Here is a 21,436-nt window from a genome sequence, read left to right on the forward strand (position 1 = left end):
TCATAAAAAAGTGAAAAAAAGGTGTATATATTAAATCTCTATACCTGGCAAAAGCAGAGTTATAGCTAATGAAAAATAGGTTCATATTCGAAAAATTGCAAATAGAATAATTCAATGTGAAATATCCAAATAATGAAGCATTCTTGGGGAAAACACATTACAAATTTTAAGTATTTAAAAAAAGCTTTATTTCTGTTTTTATAAAAAAAATTTCTAGCATCAAATGTAAGCAAGTTCACCCCCCAATTAGCAACCAATAAAATTAATCGTTTCCGCTCCACAAGTTACTTTACTTATGTTGTGTTTATATGATCTGTAAGTTTCATCGATTCAAAGTGCTTATTTTTGAAAAAATTTGGTTTTAAAGTAAAATTTTTAAACCTTTTAATTTTGAAAAAAATGTTTTTTTTTTCAAAATAATTTAAAAATAGGTAGAGATATCAAAAATCTTAAACAATAAAAAATGTCGGCTTTACTTTTATGAATATTTTTTATTTTTTGTTTTTCTGTAAGGCAAAAATTGGTTAAGCTTCGGTGTTTCTAAATTTGCTTACACTCGTGATAAGTGACTCGTTCAAACCCTTTTAACTACAGCTCTTTCAAAAATAAGGACTTTGAACCGATGAAACTTACAGATCATATGATCAATGCATACGCGAGTAAAAAACTTGTGAAGTGGTAACAATAAGTTCATTTGAAATGCTAATTCGGGAGTGATTTTCCCGATTTCTTACCAAAAAAAAAGGACCAACTTTATTTTTGAGCGTAACTTGTTTACTTTTGATGCAAAATTTTTTTTAAACTAAAATAAGCATTTTTTAAACACTTTAAAAAAGTTAAAATGAATTTTCCTAAAAAAGTGCTTCGTTTTTTGGTTATGGCACGTCAAAATATTCGATTTGGAATTTGACGAATATGAACCTATTTTTCATTAGCTATAACTCTGCTTCTACTATGTATAGTGACCTAATATATACACCATGTTTTTCGCTTTTTTACGTGCTATATTTTTGATGAGAATTTTTTTCGATCAAATACTTACTTTTTGAGTTATTTGCGAAAAACCGTCTGAAAACGTGGTTATTTTGTAGAAAAATTAACATAATCACTCGCAAATAACTCGAAAAGCATTAACTTGGTGAAAAAGCTTTATAGAGCAAAAGTTGCTTAGAATTAGTCATTTTATCAATTTCCGGACTTACTTCGAACATATATTTTTCACCCCCAAAAGGGGGTGAAACTCACCCGTAGGGCAAAAGCACACATCGGCACAATATCGCTTTTTTTCTTTGACTTGTTGGCTATGTGTATGCCAAATTTCATGTCAATCCAAGCGGTTCTTTAAAATTTAGAGGTTTTGCAATATTTTACTTTTAAAGAACGTACTATAGGATCCCACAAAAACGACTAGACATGCAAACGTTAAATCTGACCAGATCGCTCACCAACTGCTCAAAAGTGGGAAGTAAAAAATCCACCGACAGCCAGAAAGGCAGATTGAGGAGCTGTCAAAACCCCTTTAATTTGGTGGAGATCAACAAAACTATCAACCCCTGTCAAAATGGCAAAGTAGCTGGAACGGAACAAAATAAAGAGATTCGGCACAGTAACAAGAAAATGGCTCGCAAAATTATCTGGAGGAAAGCCAATCATACCCTTCTTGAAACTTAGGAAAGACAAAGATGATCCCAAGAGCTGTAGACCAATATTGTGGCTATGCCACCTACCTATATCAGGCCCTCGAAGAATAATCCTTAACAGGCTGATATATGCTATTGAATCTCTTCTCAATTCTTCAGCAAGCTGGATCTAGACATGGTAAAAGCAGCACTTCACAAATACTTAAACTATGATTCTGAAAATCGCAAAATCACTGTGACTGTTTTTATAGATCTTACAGCTCCCCCATGACATGGTTAACCAGAGGCTGCTCCTTGGGAAACTTAATAGCATGACCAAAGACTTCAATCTTATTTCAAGGAAACAGAAGTTGCTGGAGGACATAAAAGAATGGATTGCCATGAGAAAGGGTCATACACGCGGACGATTGTGCCATTTCAGTCCAGGCCGACAACTTCGAAACTATTGAATAAAAAAATCGCCTAAAACCAAATCCATCCAAAACACAAATCTGCGCCCTTCAGCACGCCTGCATTCAGGGTGCTCAACATTGGATGCAATGAAATTGTTTACGGGAGGCCTATGTTCAACAATGGACTCAAAGCTGCCGATGATGATGTTTTTCTGTGCACACTCAAAAAAATTTAGTTCGTAATATTGATTAACAGTTATTATTGAATAGTAATTTGTTGTAACAACAATTTAATTTTTTGTTTCAACGAACTTTTAGACATTGATCAATGTATTTGGTTATTGTCACAATGATTAAATAATAATTGTGAAAATAACTAGAGTACATTAATCAATAATATTCAATTTATTCAGCCAATAAGTTAGTTTCGTTTATTTAATAAATGATGTTAATTCTGGCAGCAACTCACTTTCTTTATTTCGTAGATGATAAGCAATTACCTTGGTTTATCGTGACAACGTATAGATTTTATTAAAACAATGTACAAATGTTGTTAATATAGCGTAATATTTGATTATTCCATAGATGTAAACTGATTGTTGTGACAACGAATGCATTAATCAATCTACTACTGCATTTAATAACCACAATCAATGCGTTCTTGGTGACAATAAACGCAGTTGTTGAAACAATAAATGTTTTATTTGACCAATTGAAATGTAACGGCTTTTCCTTATCGTGATACCCCGAGCTTCTCTGTGTTACCATTGTTTAAAAAAGAATTCTTTGATGAACAATGCTGTTACCTCTGCCAAAGTGCCGAATAATTTCATTTCGTTTCCAAGTGTAGTTCGTACTGGAAGGAAGTTTTCGTGTGTCTATTATCGTATTAATTTTTTTCGAATCCTATTTCGAAATTTGTTTATTGCAAAATAAAAACACATACTCTATCCTTTGAAATAACACTTTTTTTAGCAAAAACTTTCTTTGTTCATATATTTTAACATAGAGAATAAAAGTTTTTATTATTTTTAAACATATACAATTGTTTAAACAATATTTCACAAACAATAATAAAATTAGTTTGATTTTTGTGGAATTAAAATACTAAAATACAACAAAATATAGAGTAAGAAAATAATATATTAGATAAAGATTGGAAGAAATTTTGATGGAAATCAACTTGTGTGAATCGAACACCGCTGTCCTGCGCGTAGCACCAAAAATTAATGTTTATTTAAAAAAATTCCTGACGCCGTGGTAATTAATCGATTTTAATTTTGCAAATTGCAAATGAAAGGTACAGTACACTTCTATAAGCAAAAAAAATTTTTAACTTTCTATCTGCTTTATTTTCAGTCCTGCAACATTAAAAAAAAATGAATTTTTTTTGCGAAAGCTGGATTGCAAAATTTATTTTGCAAAATTTATTAAACCGATGTTAATGAAATTTATAGTGCTGTTTTACTATATCATACAGTTTTTCTGGGTAAAATATGAAGGTCCTAAGTGTAGCATAAATGGTTGAAAAACGTAAAATGCGAATACTTGTTTTTGTATGGTTTTTTTCGCAATTATTGCTATTTTGCAACAAGCGTGACTATTTTTTAAATTTTTAACCAATTCTATATTGTTAGTGCGGCCGATATGTGAAACAATTGCACATTTAATGATACAAGCATATAATTTGCACCACATATACTACACATATAAAGGTTCAAATTTAGATATGAGGCCATCTCAGATTTTGTCTTTTACAAAAATGGCGGGCGTTCAAAATGCGGCTATACTTATGTGTTTAATAGTACCATAACTTTTGAACGAAAAGTCCGATTTCAACCAAATTTGGTATATAGGTTTTCTTTTTGATTTACAAGAGGGATATGATGAACCGGAAGAATCGGTTTACCAGAAGTTGTGTTTTTACTGGTTGTTTATGTAAAAATATGTTTTTATTTTCAATTTTTTCCCTCTGTATATATTAATTTTTCAAAAAGTAATACCGCAATTGAAAAGAGCGTAAAAATATTTTGTAGAAAATATTTTGAACTTTTTAGTTATGTTAATTATCATTTAATAAATGCATAACGTATCATCACAAGAACCTATGTGTGGCAAATTCGTGCAAACATTATAAGAATTATTGTGCATTTAATGGTAGAAGCATATAATTTGGTCCACATATACTACACACATCAAGGTTCAAATTTAGATATAAGGCCATCTCAGATTTTACCTTTTACAAAAATGGCGGGCATGCAAAATGGCGACTATACATATGTGACTTATAGCACGATAACTCTTGAACGAAAAGTCCGATTTCAACCAAATTTGTTATATAGATTCTTATTTTGATGTGTTAGACCAAGGTTTTGAACCGGAAGAATCGATTTACCAGAAGTTGTGTTTTTCCTGATTTTTATGTAAAAACATATTGTTTTTTTACCAATTCTTTCACCCTGTTACCAATTTAATACCGACGTTGAAAAGAGCGTAAAAATATTTTCTAGGAAATATTTTGAACTCTTGAGTTATATTAATTACCAATTAATAAATGCATAACGTATCTTAACATGTACCTATGAACCTATGTGCGGCGTATTCGTGCAAATAATATAAGAATTATTGTACATTTAATGGTAAAAGCATATAATTTGGACCACACACACTACACATACAAAGATTCAAATTTAGATATGAGGCCATCTCAGATTTCGTCTTTTACAAAAATGGCAGGCATTCAAAATGAATCTACCGCACATAGGTACATGTGAAGATACGTTATGCATTTATTAAATGGTAATTAACATAACTAAGAAGTTCAAAATCTTTCCAAAAAAATATTTTTACACTATTTTCAATGGCGGTATTACCTTTTTGAAAAATTAATATATACAGGGTGAAAGAATTGAAAAAAACAACAACATATTTTTATAATTACGTATTTTTTATGGGAAATAAGCCACAATTTTACTAAAAAATGAATTTATTAACGTTTCGAAGCCCAAATCGGGTTTCGTTGTCAAAATACAAAATACTATTGTTGTATAATAATAATAATAATCAATAGTATTTTGTATTTTGACAACGAAACCCGATTTGGGCTTCGAAACGTTAATAAATTCATTTTTTAGTAAAATTGTGGCTTATTTCCCATAAAAAATACGTAATTATAAAAATGCCACAAATAAATAGCTTCAGAACAACATATTTTTACATAAAAAACAGTAAAAACACAACTTCTGGTAAACCGATTCTTCCGGTTCAAGACCTCGATCTTATTCATCAAAAAAAGAAACTTGATACCAAATTTGGCTAAAATTGGACTTTTCGTTCAAAAGTTATCGTGCTATTAGTCACATATGTATAGCCGCCATTTTGAATGCTCGCCATTTTTGTAAAAGGCAAAATCTGAGATGGCCTCATATCTAAATTTGAACTTTTGTATGTGTAGTATATGTGGTCCAAATTATATGACTCTACCATTAAATGTACAATAATTCTTATAATATTATACGTTATGCATTTATTAAATGGTAATTATAATTAACATAACTACAAAGTTCAAAATATTTCCTAAAACATATTCTTACGCTCTTTTCAATAGTGGTATTACCATTTTGAAAAATTAATATATACAGGGTGAAAAAATTGAAAATAAATTATTTACATAATATAAAATAGTTTTACATAAAAAACCAGAAAAAACAAAACTTCTGGTAAAACGATTCTTCCAGTTTATGGCATCGATCTTGTAAATCACAAAACGAACCTACGTACCAAATTTGGTTGAAATCGGACTTTTCATTCAAAAGATATCGTGCTATTAGTCATATATGTATAGTCGCCCATTTTGAATGTCCGCCATTTTTGTAAAAGGCAAAATCTGAGATGGCCTCATATCTAAATTTGAACCTTTATTTGTGCAGTATATGTGGACCAAATTATACGCTTGTATCATTAAATGTGCAATTCTTATAAATATATTGCACGAATCTGCCACACTATGTAGGCAATTTAATTACGCAACTTTTGTGTCAGTACAACTTTTCTCAGAAATGAATAGTTTTAAAGTTAGGTATAATCAAAAAACCAATAAAAAAATCGAATTTTTCCTTCATATTTTGACATTTTGATTATTTAAACAATGTTTTGGACCATTTTGAGTGAGAGGGTAACTCAAATATTATTATTTGAGTTATTTTCAAGCAATTTCTGCAAAAAAATTTGAGTCACCTCTCAACGTCTATCTCAAAACAGATGCGCCCTGGACTATGAATAGAATTGCTTGTAAGAATAACCTTATTTATTGTGGGAATGAACGGAATTAATTGTAAGAATAAACGGAAATATTTGTAGAAATAAACGAAATTTATTGGATGCATGAAGCAGTATACGTTAGGAGAAATAACACTGTTATTGACACAACGAATAGTCTTCGTCGGTCAATTAACGACGTTGTTGTTTCAATGAATAGTGTTCGTTAACTCAGTGAACAGTGTTCGTAATATCAATAAACGTAATACATTGGATCATCTAACGAAAATAATGAATTGATGAACATCGCTTTGTTGTTTCAATAAAACCAAGAATTGGACAAATTTTAAGTATTGCTTTTGTTGTCTGAATTAACATTTTTATTAATATTACGTACCTTTTCGTTGAGTGCACTGATTCTCAAATGTCTTTGGGGTAGTTTTGACATATACTGTTTCTTATAATTTGATTGGTATTTTTTATGCTGCTTGTTGTATGTTTTTCATTAATTTCTCTGCTTCTTGGTCCAGTTGTTCATTGGTGCTTATTTGTACATTTAGGTTAATTGTGCCACTTATCTCCTGTTTATATTTATCTTATACCGTTCCGTTATTTGTTTGGGCAATTTTTTAATATTTCCCATATTTAAGATGATCATTAATTGTTGGTACTATTAAAGAGTTATCAGAATTTGGACCATCTGCGTCTTCTATTTTTATAAAATTTGTTGCAATTTTGCTTAAAATAAAAGTCAATCAAATCTGGTGTTCTATTATTGTCGGTTGAACAATATTTGTGTTTTCTGATTGGGTGCTATTTCACATTTCTTTTCTGTATGAAGTTTTTTACCTTTTTTATCAGTCTTGAACTCAAATGGTATTTTTAGCGTTAAAATCTGCTCCAACGCGCAACGATGAATTTTTCTCATTAAGTATGTTGAAAAGCTGGGCGTAATTTTCTTTTTTTAGATTATGTCGATGGCAAATATAAATCATCGTTCCTAAGAAGTTTTTCTTCTGTTTCGCAATACGTGTTTTTTGTATTTACTCGCCATGTTATTTATTAATTTATTATAATTTTATAATTATTATAAGTTATAACTTTATTGTGCATCAATTTCTGAATTTTTTGGTTCATCCATAATCTCCGTTTGATAACTTTGATTATACCTATGTATGTATCTTATTATCTTTCTTTCAAATGTTTATAACTTCTCACGTTTCTGTCTCCTGTTATTTTATGATAAACAAGAACAATTAAGAGATTTTAACAATATGGCCGACATAGAGCACCGAAAGGAAAAAATAAAAGGAAATATTCTAAGCCTTAAAGAGCTCAGAATGAAGAACGAATGAATAAAATTTTAGGAACTTCAATTTTTCCCCTGATAGATTCTTCTTTTTTCGTCAGTATTCTCTTTCAAACAAAGTTGTGTTGGTTTATAAATTTATGTTTGTGCTCTGCTATTGTAAGTAATTTATGCCTGGTTGCACCAACAGATCTTAAGCTCAAGCTTAGCTAAGCTCTACTTTTAGATAGGGCCTCCTTGAGTATCACTTACGTTGCACCATAATTTTAGATTCTTACCTTATTATCAAATATATCCATTATTATATTATGGTATTCTTATTGTTATTGTAATATATTATAATTGTATTATATTAATTCTTATGATATTCTCGACTTAAGTTTAAGATCTGTTGGTGCAACCGGACATTAAAGTTACAAATGATTAAAATTCCTGAAAATAGAACATCCAATATCAGTGACACATACTATCACCGGATACATTGTAGTACCTATTTTACGTAAAAATATCGTTGTTATTTTCATCTAAAAGATAACGATTTAACAATAAAAACAGTCATATACCATAATAGCATTTATCATTGTCGTATATATCGACTCAGTGAGGGGATTAATTATACATATATTTATATAAGGGAACAAAAATTTTGTTTGTATTAAATCTTTAATTGTTTATTGTTTCAACTAACTTTTGGCATCTGAATCCAAAAATAACCGCAGATTTTTTTCATCAAGTCAAATTTTTAAGATATAGGATGGGATATCACTAAAAGTCATACATATTGTAAGTACACATAAAGGAAAATAAAATAAAATAAAAATGTACCAAATACCTATATCTACTGTTTACAAAAGTATTTACTGCATTGTAGTAAATTCTTTTACACGAAGTTACATTGAATTCATACAAATAATAATTGTTTAAATAGCGAACAGAGATATTCAAAAAAAATTTCGCTTATAGCTTTAGCTTTTTTGGAGTGTTGAATCTGAGGACATTCTTGCTTGATGCCAGAGAATGTGGTCCTTGTTCTCTGCTTGATGCTCCAACCAGTGGCGGATCCAGGGGGAACACGGGGGCTATCGGCCCTTCCTCTCTTAATTATAAAAACATTCATTTATTTTTAGAGAAATTTAACCAATCGACCCTCTCTCTTAACGATGCTTGATCCGCCGCTGGCTCCAACAATACTCAGCCATCATTACATCTTATCTAGCTTTATACTGATCCTTCATTATCTTTAAATTTTTGGTGGAATCGTTCACCCTGTTTATCACTTACTGCACCAAGATTTTCCGAGAAATCAGCCAGGTGCCTATGCAAAAAGCAGTTTGATTCTCATGTTGTAACCCACCAATTTGGATCTCTCCAAAAGTGGCTAGATAATTTCGGCATAATTCTGTGTTCATATATTTCCAAGAAAGTTTTTAACAATATTTTTTAAAGCCAACCAAACCTTTTCAATTTCTGGCATTGTTCCGGTGAAATCTTCAACTTTAAAGCTGCCGGATCTATAGACTATCAAAAATACCGGCCTTTATTTTTTTAAATGACAGGCTAGGCAATGGCGAAATGAGATACTTGAAACAAGCTTCTCTTCAATTGTCACAGTTTGAACGAATTTTTTCATGAGATCTCTAAACATATAAAATTAAAGTAGACAATTTTGTCCAAAAAAATAAAAAAAATGTCAGGGGGGCAACCTCCCTTATAATTTATGGGTATGAAAAATAGATTAAAATCTATTCTCAGTCCTACAGGATATATGTGAAAAATTTAATAAAAATCGGTCTAGCCGTTTCGGAGGAGTATGGTAACTAACACTGTTACAGGAGAAATTTATGTATATAGAAGTAACCGTGAATTAAATAATAAAAGTGGCTAACTTTGACCTCATTTTAACCTAGGCGAAAAGTTTTTTTTGAAAATTCGTGTAAAAATACCAGCTTTTGAAATCTTAAAGCAGATTTACTCTACAGTCAATATTAACAAATTTATTCAAATTGTTTTTAAGCCAAAAATGACTCTACTTTAGTAAAATGTTTTCGGAATGATGAAAATGACTTTGATTTTTTAAAAATCTTTCCACAGAATTGCTGTATCATTATTATTTTCTGAACAATAACATTGCAAAAAAAGCTCTTTGGGATAAACAAATTGAATAAAATTTAAACTAATTGACGAATCGTCTTGAAATTTTTTGTGCATGATATGTACTAGTTGTCTTAACTTTTCATGCAATATCAAAGTCTTAAGTTCATTTTCGCAAAAGGTATAGCAAATTTTTTATTTTCGAAATTTTAGTCTTTGCTGATCTACTAAAAGATGAATGCTCTAAATAAGATATTTAATTACCCTATTTTTACCTGTAGCGATTTTAACGAAAAAACTGCCATTTCTGACACTTATTTGTTAATAACTAAAATTCTCGTCCGAACTGTGACGGGCATTTTTGTATTTATAATATTAGGTATACAGTACCCAAAAACCCATTTGCAACCTGGCTGCTCAAGTGTCCCGACAAAAACCTTATTTCTCTGGACTATAAATAGGGTATAAAGACAGATAGCGACACTTTGTGAATGTGGGGAAATACAGAATGCAGAGCACCTGATAGTATGTAGACTTTCCCCATCACAGTGCACAATTGATTATTATGGCTCGCAAATACAAAGTATATACCTGACTTGGGATATTAGTTTTTTTGGGAAATATTATTGCAATGATTGCCCAGTTGTCTTTCGCATCCTATGCTGTTGACATTAGATTTCGTTATCCTACTTTACATACGTTATCTCATCTCTAGGATAAGGGGGCACCCGTGCTTCACTTCTAAAGAATTATATAATATGCATGTTAATGCTTATATGGATGTTAATGCTTATACCGGCATTTTCTCCACTATGAGCGTTCCCCAATTAAACTGTCTAATTGCATTGTTTAAGAAAGGAGTTATACAATGCTAATACATACACCTAAACTTATAAGAAATCATCTGATATTTCTTACTATTTCGTGCGAATTTAAAAAAAAACGAACACACGAAGTCAAGCAACATTTATTTTAAAGCAATTTAATAACAAATACATAACAATTAAATAAAACAATAAAGTATTTAACAAACAAATTGAAAGTAGTTGTTTGAAAGTGAATAGCATACAAAATTTCAATGTAAAACGAATAATGTTTCAATTGTTTTTATTTACTCTTTTTGTATTTTGTGATAGTCAGTGTTATCACCTCTAGTCGTTATGCAAGCTTCAGTTTGCGTGGACACGCTCCTAATCAAATTATCAAATTTTTGTTGTGGTAGGTTGCTTCTTCCTTTAAGAGCAGCTTGTACTAGCCGTGCGGTGTTTTGTGGATTATCCCGTCGAGCTCTAAGTTTTCTTTTAAGCATATCCCACAAATACTATATAGGATTAAGCTCGGGTGAGCAAGCAGGCCACTCCAAACAAGGGATATCTTCTGCTTTAATGATGTCTGTAGTCACTCTAATGGTATGCAGAGGTCCATTATCATGCAATAAAATTAAAGGGCCTAGCCGGGTAAGATGGTGAAAAGTGCCCCCAGCTCGATTTAAATTCCATATAGGCCACTTTTTAGCACATATAGAGGAACTCACTTTCTGAAATTTTTAGCCCCCTAGGTGGTCACGTGGCCCCCCTAGAGCCTAATTAGGCATTTTAGGCTTTTATTTTTTATCTCAGCGGCATCAAGAGCTAGCCAAAAACTTTATTTAAAAATGTTGTAAGTTTCAAAAAGATCTATATGAAAAAAATTTTTTTTTTATTTTTTTGGCGGGAAATTCGAATTTTTAGAACAATTTTAAACTTTTAAATACCTCTGAAAAAAAACTAAGACACTCGTTTTTACGAAAATTAATTATAATGTGTATTTTTGCACAATATTTCACCCTTAATTTTTTCAGATTTTTAAAATTGGTGAAACGTCCTTTAAAAATAAAAAACCGCATTTTTTCGGTTTTTTTTTTTCGTTTTTTGATACATTTTTATACATATTTTTCAAAAAAGGTAACACTGTCACTAGAATAGGTAAAAACTGAAAAATAATTGGGGTTTATTTAATAAAAATTTTTTGTAACGCCATCGATTTTCAAGATACAGGGCGTTGAAGAAAACAAAATTTTACACATTTTTTACGATTTTGCTGAAACTACTGGCAACATTGTAATAAAACTTGGCGGGATTTAAGAGGTAGTTATTGTGCATGTTTTGACATACAATTAAGGATTTGATATTCATCATTGGCGCGCATAGGGGTAATGGTCTGAACTTTTTAAAGAATAAAGATAGTACGTCACTGACATATTTCAAATTAACAATGGTTTTTGAATTTCTCGTTCAATTTGTGACAAAAAATGTATCTTCTTATTTTTTCATCCGACGCGTCATTTTTATTTAAAAAATAAAAGATCTTAACCCTTACAAAGTATTCGGACTTCTAGTACTTTCTACATCTACATAATAAACTCATACATCCATTATTATCAAAATTAATTCGAATACTTTGGAAGCGTTAAGATATTTTATTTTTTGCAGCAAAACGGCGCGTCGTATGAAAAAATGAGAAGATAGATTTTTTATTGAAAATTGAACGAGGAATTCAAAAATGATTGTTAATTTGACATATGTCAGTAGCGTACTATCTTTTTTTCTTTGAAAATTTCAGACCATTACCCCTATGCACGCCAATGATGAATATCAAATCCTTAGTTGTATGTCAAAACATTCACAATAACTACCTCTTAAAACCCGCCAAGTTTTATTACAATGTTGCCAGTAGTTTCGGCAAAATCGTAAAAAATATGTAAAATTTTGTTTTCTTCAACGCCCTGTATCTTGAAAATGGATATCGTTACAAAAAATTTTTATTAAGCAAACCCCAATTATTTTTCAGTTTTTTTACCTATTCTAGTGACGGTGTTAAATTTTTTGAAAAATATGTATAAAATTATATCAAAAAACGAAAAAAAAACCGAACAAATGCGGTTTTTTATTTTTAAAGGTACGTTTCACCAATTTTAAAAATCTGAAAAAATTAAGGGTGAAAGATTATGCAAAAACACACATTAGAATTAATTTTCGTAAAAACGAGTGTCTTAGTTTTTTTTTTCAGAGGTATTTAAAAGTTTAAAATTGTTCTAAAAATTCGAATTTCCCGCCAAAAAAATAAAAAAAAAAATTTCATATAGATCTTTTTGAAACTTACAACTTTTTTAAATAAAGTTTTTGGCTAGCTCTTGATGCAGCTGAGAGAAAAAATAAAAACATAAAAAGCCTAATTAGGCTCTAGGGGGGTCACGTGACCACTTAGGGGGCTAAAAATTTCAGAAAGTGAGTTCCTCTATATGTGCTAAAAAGTGGCCTATATGGAATTTAAATTGGGTTAGGGGCACTTTTCACCATCTTACCCGGCTAGGCCCTTTTCTCCTGTTGCACCTCTCCAGAACCTGACTACAAGTTATCAAAATACCTGTGAGCAGTTAAAGTTGATTGGATGAAAATTAAAAGAGTTTTTTTGCGGATCACAATTCCTCTCCTGAACATTACACTTTTCCTTGTATATTTGTGAACAGATCTGACAGTTTTCGTTCTTGCTTGTCTTCCTCGACCTCTATGTACACGTTTTCGTGGGTCAACTGATTTTACACAAATCCTGACTTTTTTTGAAAATAGCACATTTTGTCAATTCCCAATGTTCCAATTTTGGTGGTGAAGACACCAATTTAGACGATCAATCTTATGCTCCCTGGATAACTCGGGAACCCATGATGTCTCCTGCTGTATACTTCTTGGTACCTACGAACTCTTCTTCTTATCGTTTCAACTGAAACAATTACACCTGTAGCTTCCAAAAGCTGCCTTTGGAGCTGCAGGGGAGAAATGGTTGGGTGTCTTCCAGCTGATTGGACAATTAAACGATCGTGGGGAGCGATTATTACTTTTAGCGACATTCCCTTGCTTTATTTTTGAGTTTTCCTAGTTCCTGTTAGCTATCATAGGTTTTGGACAGAACGCCCTGTATTACGCCTAGCTCTACAGCTATGTCCCTCTGAGAACATTATTTTCTCCACAAGATCAATAATATTTCCTCTTTGTAAGCTCTATAACCCCACATGAGGCATATTTTCGTTTTTGAACGCAAAAGTTAGTTTATTTATTTTCGTTTAATTTGCAACTCAAGCAAATAACCTATACCGTACCGAGCTGTACTATCCGATTGTCTTATATATTTGTTTATTTTCAATAAAAACCTTTATTCTTCGCAACAATAACAATTTTTTTCAAAAGAAATAAATATTACTTTGAAATACATGGTGATTCCATATAAGTTTGGGCGTGTGTAGTTATTTGTTGCTAATCTGCTGCCAGTGGTGGCGAGGGTTGGAATTTCCTCTCATTGACACCAAGGCGATATTCTTGATACTCTCCAACACTTTATAATACTATTCGTTTGCGCAGACGATTAATTTTTGATAAAACTGAATAAGAGGTTCCAATAAGACAATGACACTAAAGTCAAAAAATCTACAGTAAAATTGAATTTATTGCCCATTAAAAACATCTTTAACTATGTTGAAATAACTGTTAAAATATTTATTCTTATAAAATAACTGTTTTACTAATTAGTTATTAAACAAAATTTGTTCACCATCTACAATATATAAAATATTTAATGATTAAAATTTCAAATATTTAAAAATCAATAATAAAAAGTGTGTTGATGAATTACTTTGATTTAATCAGGAATGTAATATTTGTTTAAATATTTTTTTCTAGTCGATAAATAATCACGTATTTTATGGGCATTGACATGCTTTAAGATTGGTTGATACTTCTAAAAGAAAAAGTGGTTTTGTTGTTTTGAAGGTCGACTAGAAAATTATAAGTATACAATCTGTGATTCATTGATTGGGTATAGTTAAGATTTTTCTGTAATTACATAGTTATATTTAGGGTATAAGGAATTTTTTTATTTTAGTAATGTTTAGAAGTTCAATACTGTTTAAAATTTGGAGTCATTTGTACAAAAGAAAATCTTTTCTAAAAACTTGTATTTAAAAATGAGAATTCAAAGTTTACGACCAAATTGTAATAAAAATTATGGTGAACATTGTTAAATAGAAAACCAAGGGTGTCTATTAAAAATAAGTTTTCAAATCAGATTGAACGGTTTCATCTTCATTTAGCCCTACAACTCCCTCTGTGTTTTGGCCTGCAATAACTTTACGCCAATCTTTTCTATCTTGGGCCACAGTTCCGTACTCTCAAATTTTCTATAAACTACATAGTTCATTTACAATATCTTCTTCTTCTTTTTGTATAGACATGACTCGTCTGCTTTCTTCAATGTGCATCCTGTAAGTTATCGTTTCATCGTTTTCGTGGTCTTCCTACTAATTGTCTTCCTATTGGAGAACCGTCTCTCGCCGTCCTTACTACTCTATTTGTTGTCATTCGGCTTATGTGGTCATTCCATTCCACTCTTTTGTTTCTTACCCAGTTATTAATGTTCTCCCGCTTGCATCTCCGTAGTATATCTGTACTTCTCGCCCTGTCTCATAGTGTTTTACCATCAATTTTTCGAAGGGTTTTTGATCTGCTGTTTCTATTCTATCAATCTTTTTGTCCTCTCTGTGCCAGGCAGTGTTTCTGCCGCGTATGTCATTATTGGTCTGATGACTGTTTTGTAAATTTTACCTTCATTTCTTTTCCGATATTTTTATTTCCTATATGGTTTCATTCAGGCAACCTGCTGCCCTGTTTTCTCCTCTATTCACTTGATTTTTCACCTCTGTTTCGATCTTTCCGTAGCTAGATAGTGTGATGCCTGGATATTTAAACGCTATAACTTCCCAGGCAACCAAACGACGTTTTTATAACGTAGATAACACGTCATAAAAATGACCAATTGACGTTTTTCTATGACGTATTTCTGACGTTGAAAATCACGTGTTTTTGTATCATCGATTTGACGTCATATCTGTGACAGTTTTAAAACGTCATCGTACCTACGTTTTTTTCACGTCGAGATTGTGACCATTTTCAAACGTCAAAAAGACTTTTATACATCGGCAAAATCACGTCTTTAATACTTTCAAAAAGTGACCTCTTTCAGATGTTTCAAAATAGTATAAAAAAATAGGTAACATGAAACCTATAAGCCTACGTCCCATGTGTCGAAGATATATTTATATTAACACTTGTTTAAGATCGACTGTGCACTAGAAGCAATCTAACAATAATTCTGCATGCTTGTACCAGCCCTCGCATGTAGAATTTTCACTATTTATATATACCTATCTATCTACTTAGTGTGTCAAAACTGAAACAACATATAAACTAATAAATAATTTATTAACAAATTATCCAGCATACTTAATATCTTAATTTAACGCAGTCCAAAAAGAATCAGAAACAACTCATTGTTGGGAATAGGTACCTGTATACAGTAGTACATGAGCGTCATTTCTCTTTGCCATCTCATAGCTAATAGACTGCTGAAGCAATCTTAGAAGGCTAAACATTAATTCAATTCAACTCGATAACACATATAGTATTGTATTTAGTTCATTCTAAGAGTTCATTAACAGAAAATAAACATAACCTCAAATAGTTGTCCAGAAGAATTACTGCATTAAACTAACCCACTGAGCAAAAACGAATAAAAATCTCTTAATTAACACGTTTCTTAAACTAAATATCTAAATGAAAAGTCTTATTTTATCACACAGGACACAAACCACGTAAACAATAAATGAGAAATTTCTTATGAACATTTATTTAACGAAATTGTTTTGAGTCAATACAAACAAGCTTTAAGCTCCTCCCAATTTTGTGACGTCAGACTTAAGCTGTCTGAAATGAAAACGTTTTTTAAACGTATATTAACGTCATTAATCTTACGTATTTAAAATCACCTACAAAAGACTTTTACATGACGTAATGTTCAAACACGTGTATATATTCAACCAAAAGTGACGTTTCCTCGACGTTATATGACGTCACTTGGTTGTCTGGGTTGTTCTATTATCTGACCCTCCAGCTCTAATTTACATTTAGTAGATTTGCTGTTATAACCATGCATTTTGTCTTTTTGGGGAAATTAACATGTTAAATTTTCTGGCGGTTATATTAATTTGGTGCAACATAGATGTAAATCATCTTCACCTTAAGAAATTAGCATTGCATAGACTGCATAGCAGGTTATTTTAAGTTGTTTTTCTCCCATTTGGTATCCTTTTTAATCAGAAAAGACGCATCACTAGTCATGGAGGAACCTGACATTGAAAAGAGTGTGCAGAGTAACAGTAACTACATAGATGCTAAAGATTAGCAGTAGTTCTCTAAAGATTATATCACAGTGAACGACAGGTCGTGAATGTAATTATAGATTCTCTTGTCGAGTAAACTGCTCGTCAAAATATATGGATTAGGGATATAGAAAATTCTGCTGATTTTCATAGTTGATTTTTTCGCGAACAGACGGGTTCCGCTATTTTTTTTTTATTTTAGCCTTTTCTTTAGTATTTGCAGTTGTGTAAAGGTTTACTCAAACTTATTTTTTGTACTTATACCGGGTGAAAGAAAAAAATATGTTTTTCTTGTGTTAAGTTTGAGACACCCTGTAGGGTGAACGAGGTACAAATGTGAGTATACATCAGAATAATATTGTAGTCTTATGTTTTGTGAACATGCTATTGTTTGAATGGCCCTGATATCTTTAGAAACAAAAAAAATAGACGGTTTTGTAATTTAACATGTGTTTTAACCGAAACAAAAGTTTGAGACACCTTGTAGGGAGAAAAAGACACAAAGGTGAGTATACCCCGATATTATGTTGTAGTTTCATATTTTTTGAATATTTAATTTTTGTTTCGGTTAAAACACATGTTAAATTACAAAACCGTCTATTTTTTTATTTCTAAAGATAACAGGGACATTCAAAAAACAAAATGTTCACAAAACAAAAGACTACAATACGATTTCGATATATACTCCCATTTGTACCTCGTCCTCCCTACAGGGCGTCTCAAACTTAACATAAGAAAAACATTTCTTTTCTTCCACCCGGTATAAGTACAAAAAAAAAGTTTGAGTAAACCTTTCCATAACTGTGTAAATACTAAAGAAAAGTCTAAAATAATAAAAAAAAATTAGCGGAATCCGTTAATCTGTTCACGAAAAAATCTACTATAAAAATTCAGCAGAATTTTCTATATCCCTAATAGTCCTGTCGCCAGGGGGGGTACAACGGCCTCGTTAATTCAGATGGACTTACTCAAGTTTTTTTTATGTATTTTGACCCGTAGAACACGAATTTTTTGGGTAACAGTTGATCCGGATGTCGATAAGATTGTTATAGACCAAGAACTTGAGGAATCAAATAACAGCGATTTTTGGCAAAACAAAACAATATTTTGTATTTTTTGGGCCATTTTAAGTAAAAAATATTTCTACAAGTTTTTTCGTAGGATGCACAGTTTTCGAGATAAACGCGGTTGAACTTTAAAAAAATCGAAAAATTGCAATTTTTGAACCCGAATAACTTTTGATTAAAAAATAAAATAGCAAGTCTGCTTACCGCATTTGAAAGTTTAAGTCAAATTATATCGGTTTTGATTATTTGCATTGGTAAAAATTTATTTTTTTATTGTTTAACAAAGCTATAAACACGTAGGGTTTCCCGTGCTTTTACATGCGTTTTAACGCATGTAACGTAGAAATAGTCTTGATTGCACTAGTACCTATTCTACCTACTCGTTCGATTTTAAATGAGAAATCATAGAAACATCACTCACGCACTAGTTGTTTGTAGCTTTGTTTAGCAATAACACAATAAATTTTTAGCAATGCAAATAATCAAAACCGACATAATTTGACTTGAACTTTCAAAGGCGCTAAGCAGAATTGCTATTTTATTTTTTAATCAAAAGTTATTCGGGTTTAAAAATTGCAGTTTTTCGATTTTTTGAAAGTTCAACCGCGTGTATCTCGAAAACTGTGCATCCTACTAAAAAACTTGTAGAAATATTTTTTGCTTAAAATGACTCAAAAAATACAAAATATTGTTTTGTTTTGCCAAAAATCGCTGTTATTTGATTCCTCAAGTTCTTGGTCTATAACAATCTTATCGACATCCGGATCAACTGTTACCCAAAAAATTCGTGTTCTACGGGTCAAAATACATAAAAAAAAATTTGGGTAAGTCCATCTGAATTAACGAGGCCGTTGTACCCCCCCTGGCGACAGGACTATAACTTTTGACGAGCAGTTTATTTCACCACTCTGTTGTGCTTTATTTTTCCATCGTAAATAGCTGAGAGAATAAATAATTTGAATTTTAGTTCCTGACTCATTTCACTTGCGATTCATAGATGGTGCTAGTTGCATCTTTGGTCATTATTTTAATAATTACACCGAAAAGATAAAAATTTTTTATTTCAGTTCAGTGCCTCTACACAGGCTCTGTACTGTAATAAAATCTGAATCGTCTTTACTTTCAATCTACACTTAAGAGCAAAACACTTGACTCGCTGAATTATACACGTTAGATGTCTCGAATTTCCTAAACCTTTTGTCCAATTTGAGTGATTTTTTAGTATGTTACAGCCGTATTATTTAAGAAAATATATGTAATAATATTGTTGCTAGACAGGTAAATGTTATTTTATACCGGGTGTAACAATCATACTGTGTTTTTTATTAATTAAAGTTCGGAACACCCTGTGGAATATTCTAGCATATATAAAATATTTAAATTAAAACTCAATTGTAGCCTTAGGCTTTCTTAACATTTTATTTTTTGATTTATTCGCTTATGTTCGATAATAAAAGAGATATGTACTTTTATATCACAAATGAGGTGTGCTATTTGGTCTTGATCAATATCATTCCAAATCTCGAGATCTACTGTTTCTACCTCTTTTAAGGTTCTAGGAGATGGCAAACGCTGTCGCAGTTTTCTGCCAATTATGCCCCACAAATGTTCTATCCGGTTAAGATCTGGACTATGCGATGGCCAATTCAAGATTTATGATGGCCAAGTCCGAAGATTTATCTCTTGTAAATATTCGGTACAGTTCGTAAACGTGAGGTCTTGCATTATCGTGCATTAGCAAAATATTTTTACCAGTATAAGGAGCCGATAGCATGGTAGCTAAGTCCTTCGCTATGTTAGATCACTCCTTGAACACACTCATCACGGGTCAAATTCCTTGTACCGCGTTCCATTTCCACCAAACAACAAAAAATACGTAATTAATTGAAACTTTAAATAATAAATCTACCAGTTTTCACAACAAACCATACACTTTTTGACTGTTAACAATTTGACATCCATTACATTGTTAATTTCTCATAGCCTACTTTATGCTTGTTTATTAAACTAATCAGAAAATGAGTATTTATTGAAGAAAAACATCGCTAGTTGTTAACGTGCATAACTTTTTTATTATCCAACATAAGCAATGAGTCAAAAAACAAAATGTTAAGAAAGCCTAAGTAGTTCTAATTTAAATATTATATATGTGCTAGAATATTCCACAGGGTGTTCCAAACTTCAAGAAAAAAGCACATAATGATTGTTACACCTGGTATAAAATGGCATTTACCTGTTTAGCAACAATATTATTACATCGATTTTCTTAAATAATAAGGGTATAACATACTAAAAAAGTCACTCAAATCGGACAACAGGTTTAGGAAATTCGAGACATCTAACGTGTATAACTCAGCAAGTGAGTCGATTGTTTTGCTCTCAAGTGTAGTATGCTTTGTTTTGTAATATACTTAGTTTATTTTTTTGTGTTTCAGTCAGACAACAAAAAAGAAGCCGAAAAACTCATAAAGAACATCATCAAGATCGTCATAAAACTTGGAGTATTACACCGTAACAACATGTTCTCCGAAGAAGAACTAAAACTGGCCGAAAAATTCAAGACCAAGTTCCGATTGGCCGGCATGGCTATAATCTCATTCTACGAAGTCGATTTCAGCTACGACAGAAACTATATCGTCCAAGCTTTTACTGAAAGCCAAAAGTGCCTTGAAACTATCGTCTCCAAACATCTCACAGACAAATCTCTATCTCGAATAGACAGCGTGTTTTCCTTTTTCGGGAACGACCAGTTCCTGGATTCGGTGTTCAAGAACAACTCCGAGTACAGGGAGGCTCTGGGCAGGGTGGTGGCCGATTTAAATCAAGCCATAGACAATGGCGACCTTTAGTCTCTCTATTTTGTGATTTTATTATTGTGATTTATTTTTACGTTAAGCCCGTATTGTATATTATTTCTTTTCTCGTAAAAGGTGATCAATCGTCGCGGAATATATGATATTTATACTAAATAAATATGTGTTCTTTCATTAGTTTTAGTTGTAAACTTTTGCTATGGCTAGCCTTTATCTGGGATCAAAGTAGGTACAAAAATAGATATACTTAATTAGGGTTTTTAAATTAAAAGAATAATAAATTCCACAAGGAAAAAAAATTCTGTATCTAACCGGCTCTATATTACCATTAATCACAAAAAAATATTAAAAATCCTTAATAAAAAAATCAAAATTTATACCTTTAATTTATACCTTTAGTACAGAACAATAGTTTAAATAACGAGTCGATCTGAAAGGTTCAACATTTTAATAGATTTAGCTGATATTCGACGACAATTCGTTTATAAATAAAACCAAAACTGGCATTAAATGTTGTGATGTAGATGAATTATTTTTCGTAAGTATTAACTAACCTCTTGGGACATCTAGGATATGAATTAAATTAAATCATTTCTAAACTAGGCTCTTTAAATAAAAAAA

The 21,436-nt window shown here is 31.3% G+C and overlaps 1 protein-coding gene across 2 annotated transcripts in view; it reads left to right on the top strand.

The window, feature by feature from the left end:
- The window catches only part of LOC114327606 (tumor necrosis factor alpha-induced protein 8-like protein), a 151,765-nt gene extending 130,773 nt beyond the window's left edge, over positions 1-20,992 (top strand). For both annotated transcript variants that reach the window (XM_028276279.2, XM_028276278.2), the window contains exon 5: positions 20,438-20,992. In XM_028276279.2, the coding sequence (XP_028132080.1) occupies positions 20,438-20,851 (414 nt within the window). In that variant the 3' untranslated portion in view covers positions 20,852-20,992. The remainder of the gene's footprint in view (positions 1-20,437) is intronic.
- The last annotated feature ends 444 nt before the right edge of the window (positions 20,993-21,436 follow it).

Source organism: Diabrotica virgifera, chromosome 1 (assembly GCF_917563875.1).
Source record: "Diabrotica virgifera virgifera chromosome 1, PGI_DIABVI_V3a".
In the NCBI taxonomy this organism is placed as follows: Eukaryota; Metazoa; Arthropoda; class Insecta; order Coleoptera; family Chrysomelidae; genus Diabrotica; species Diabrotica virgifera.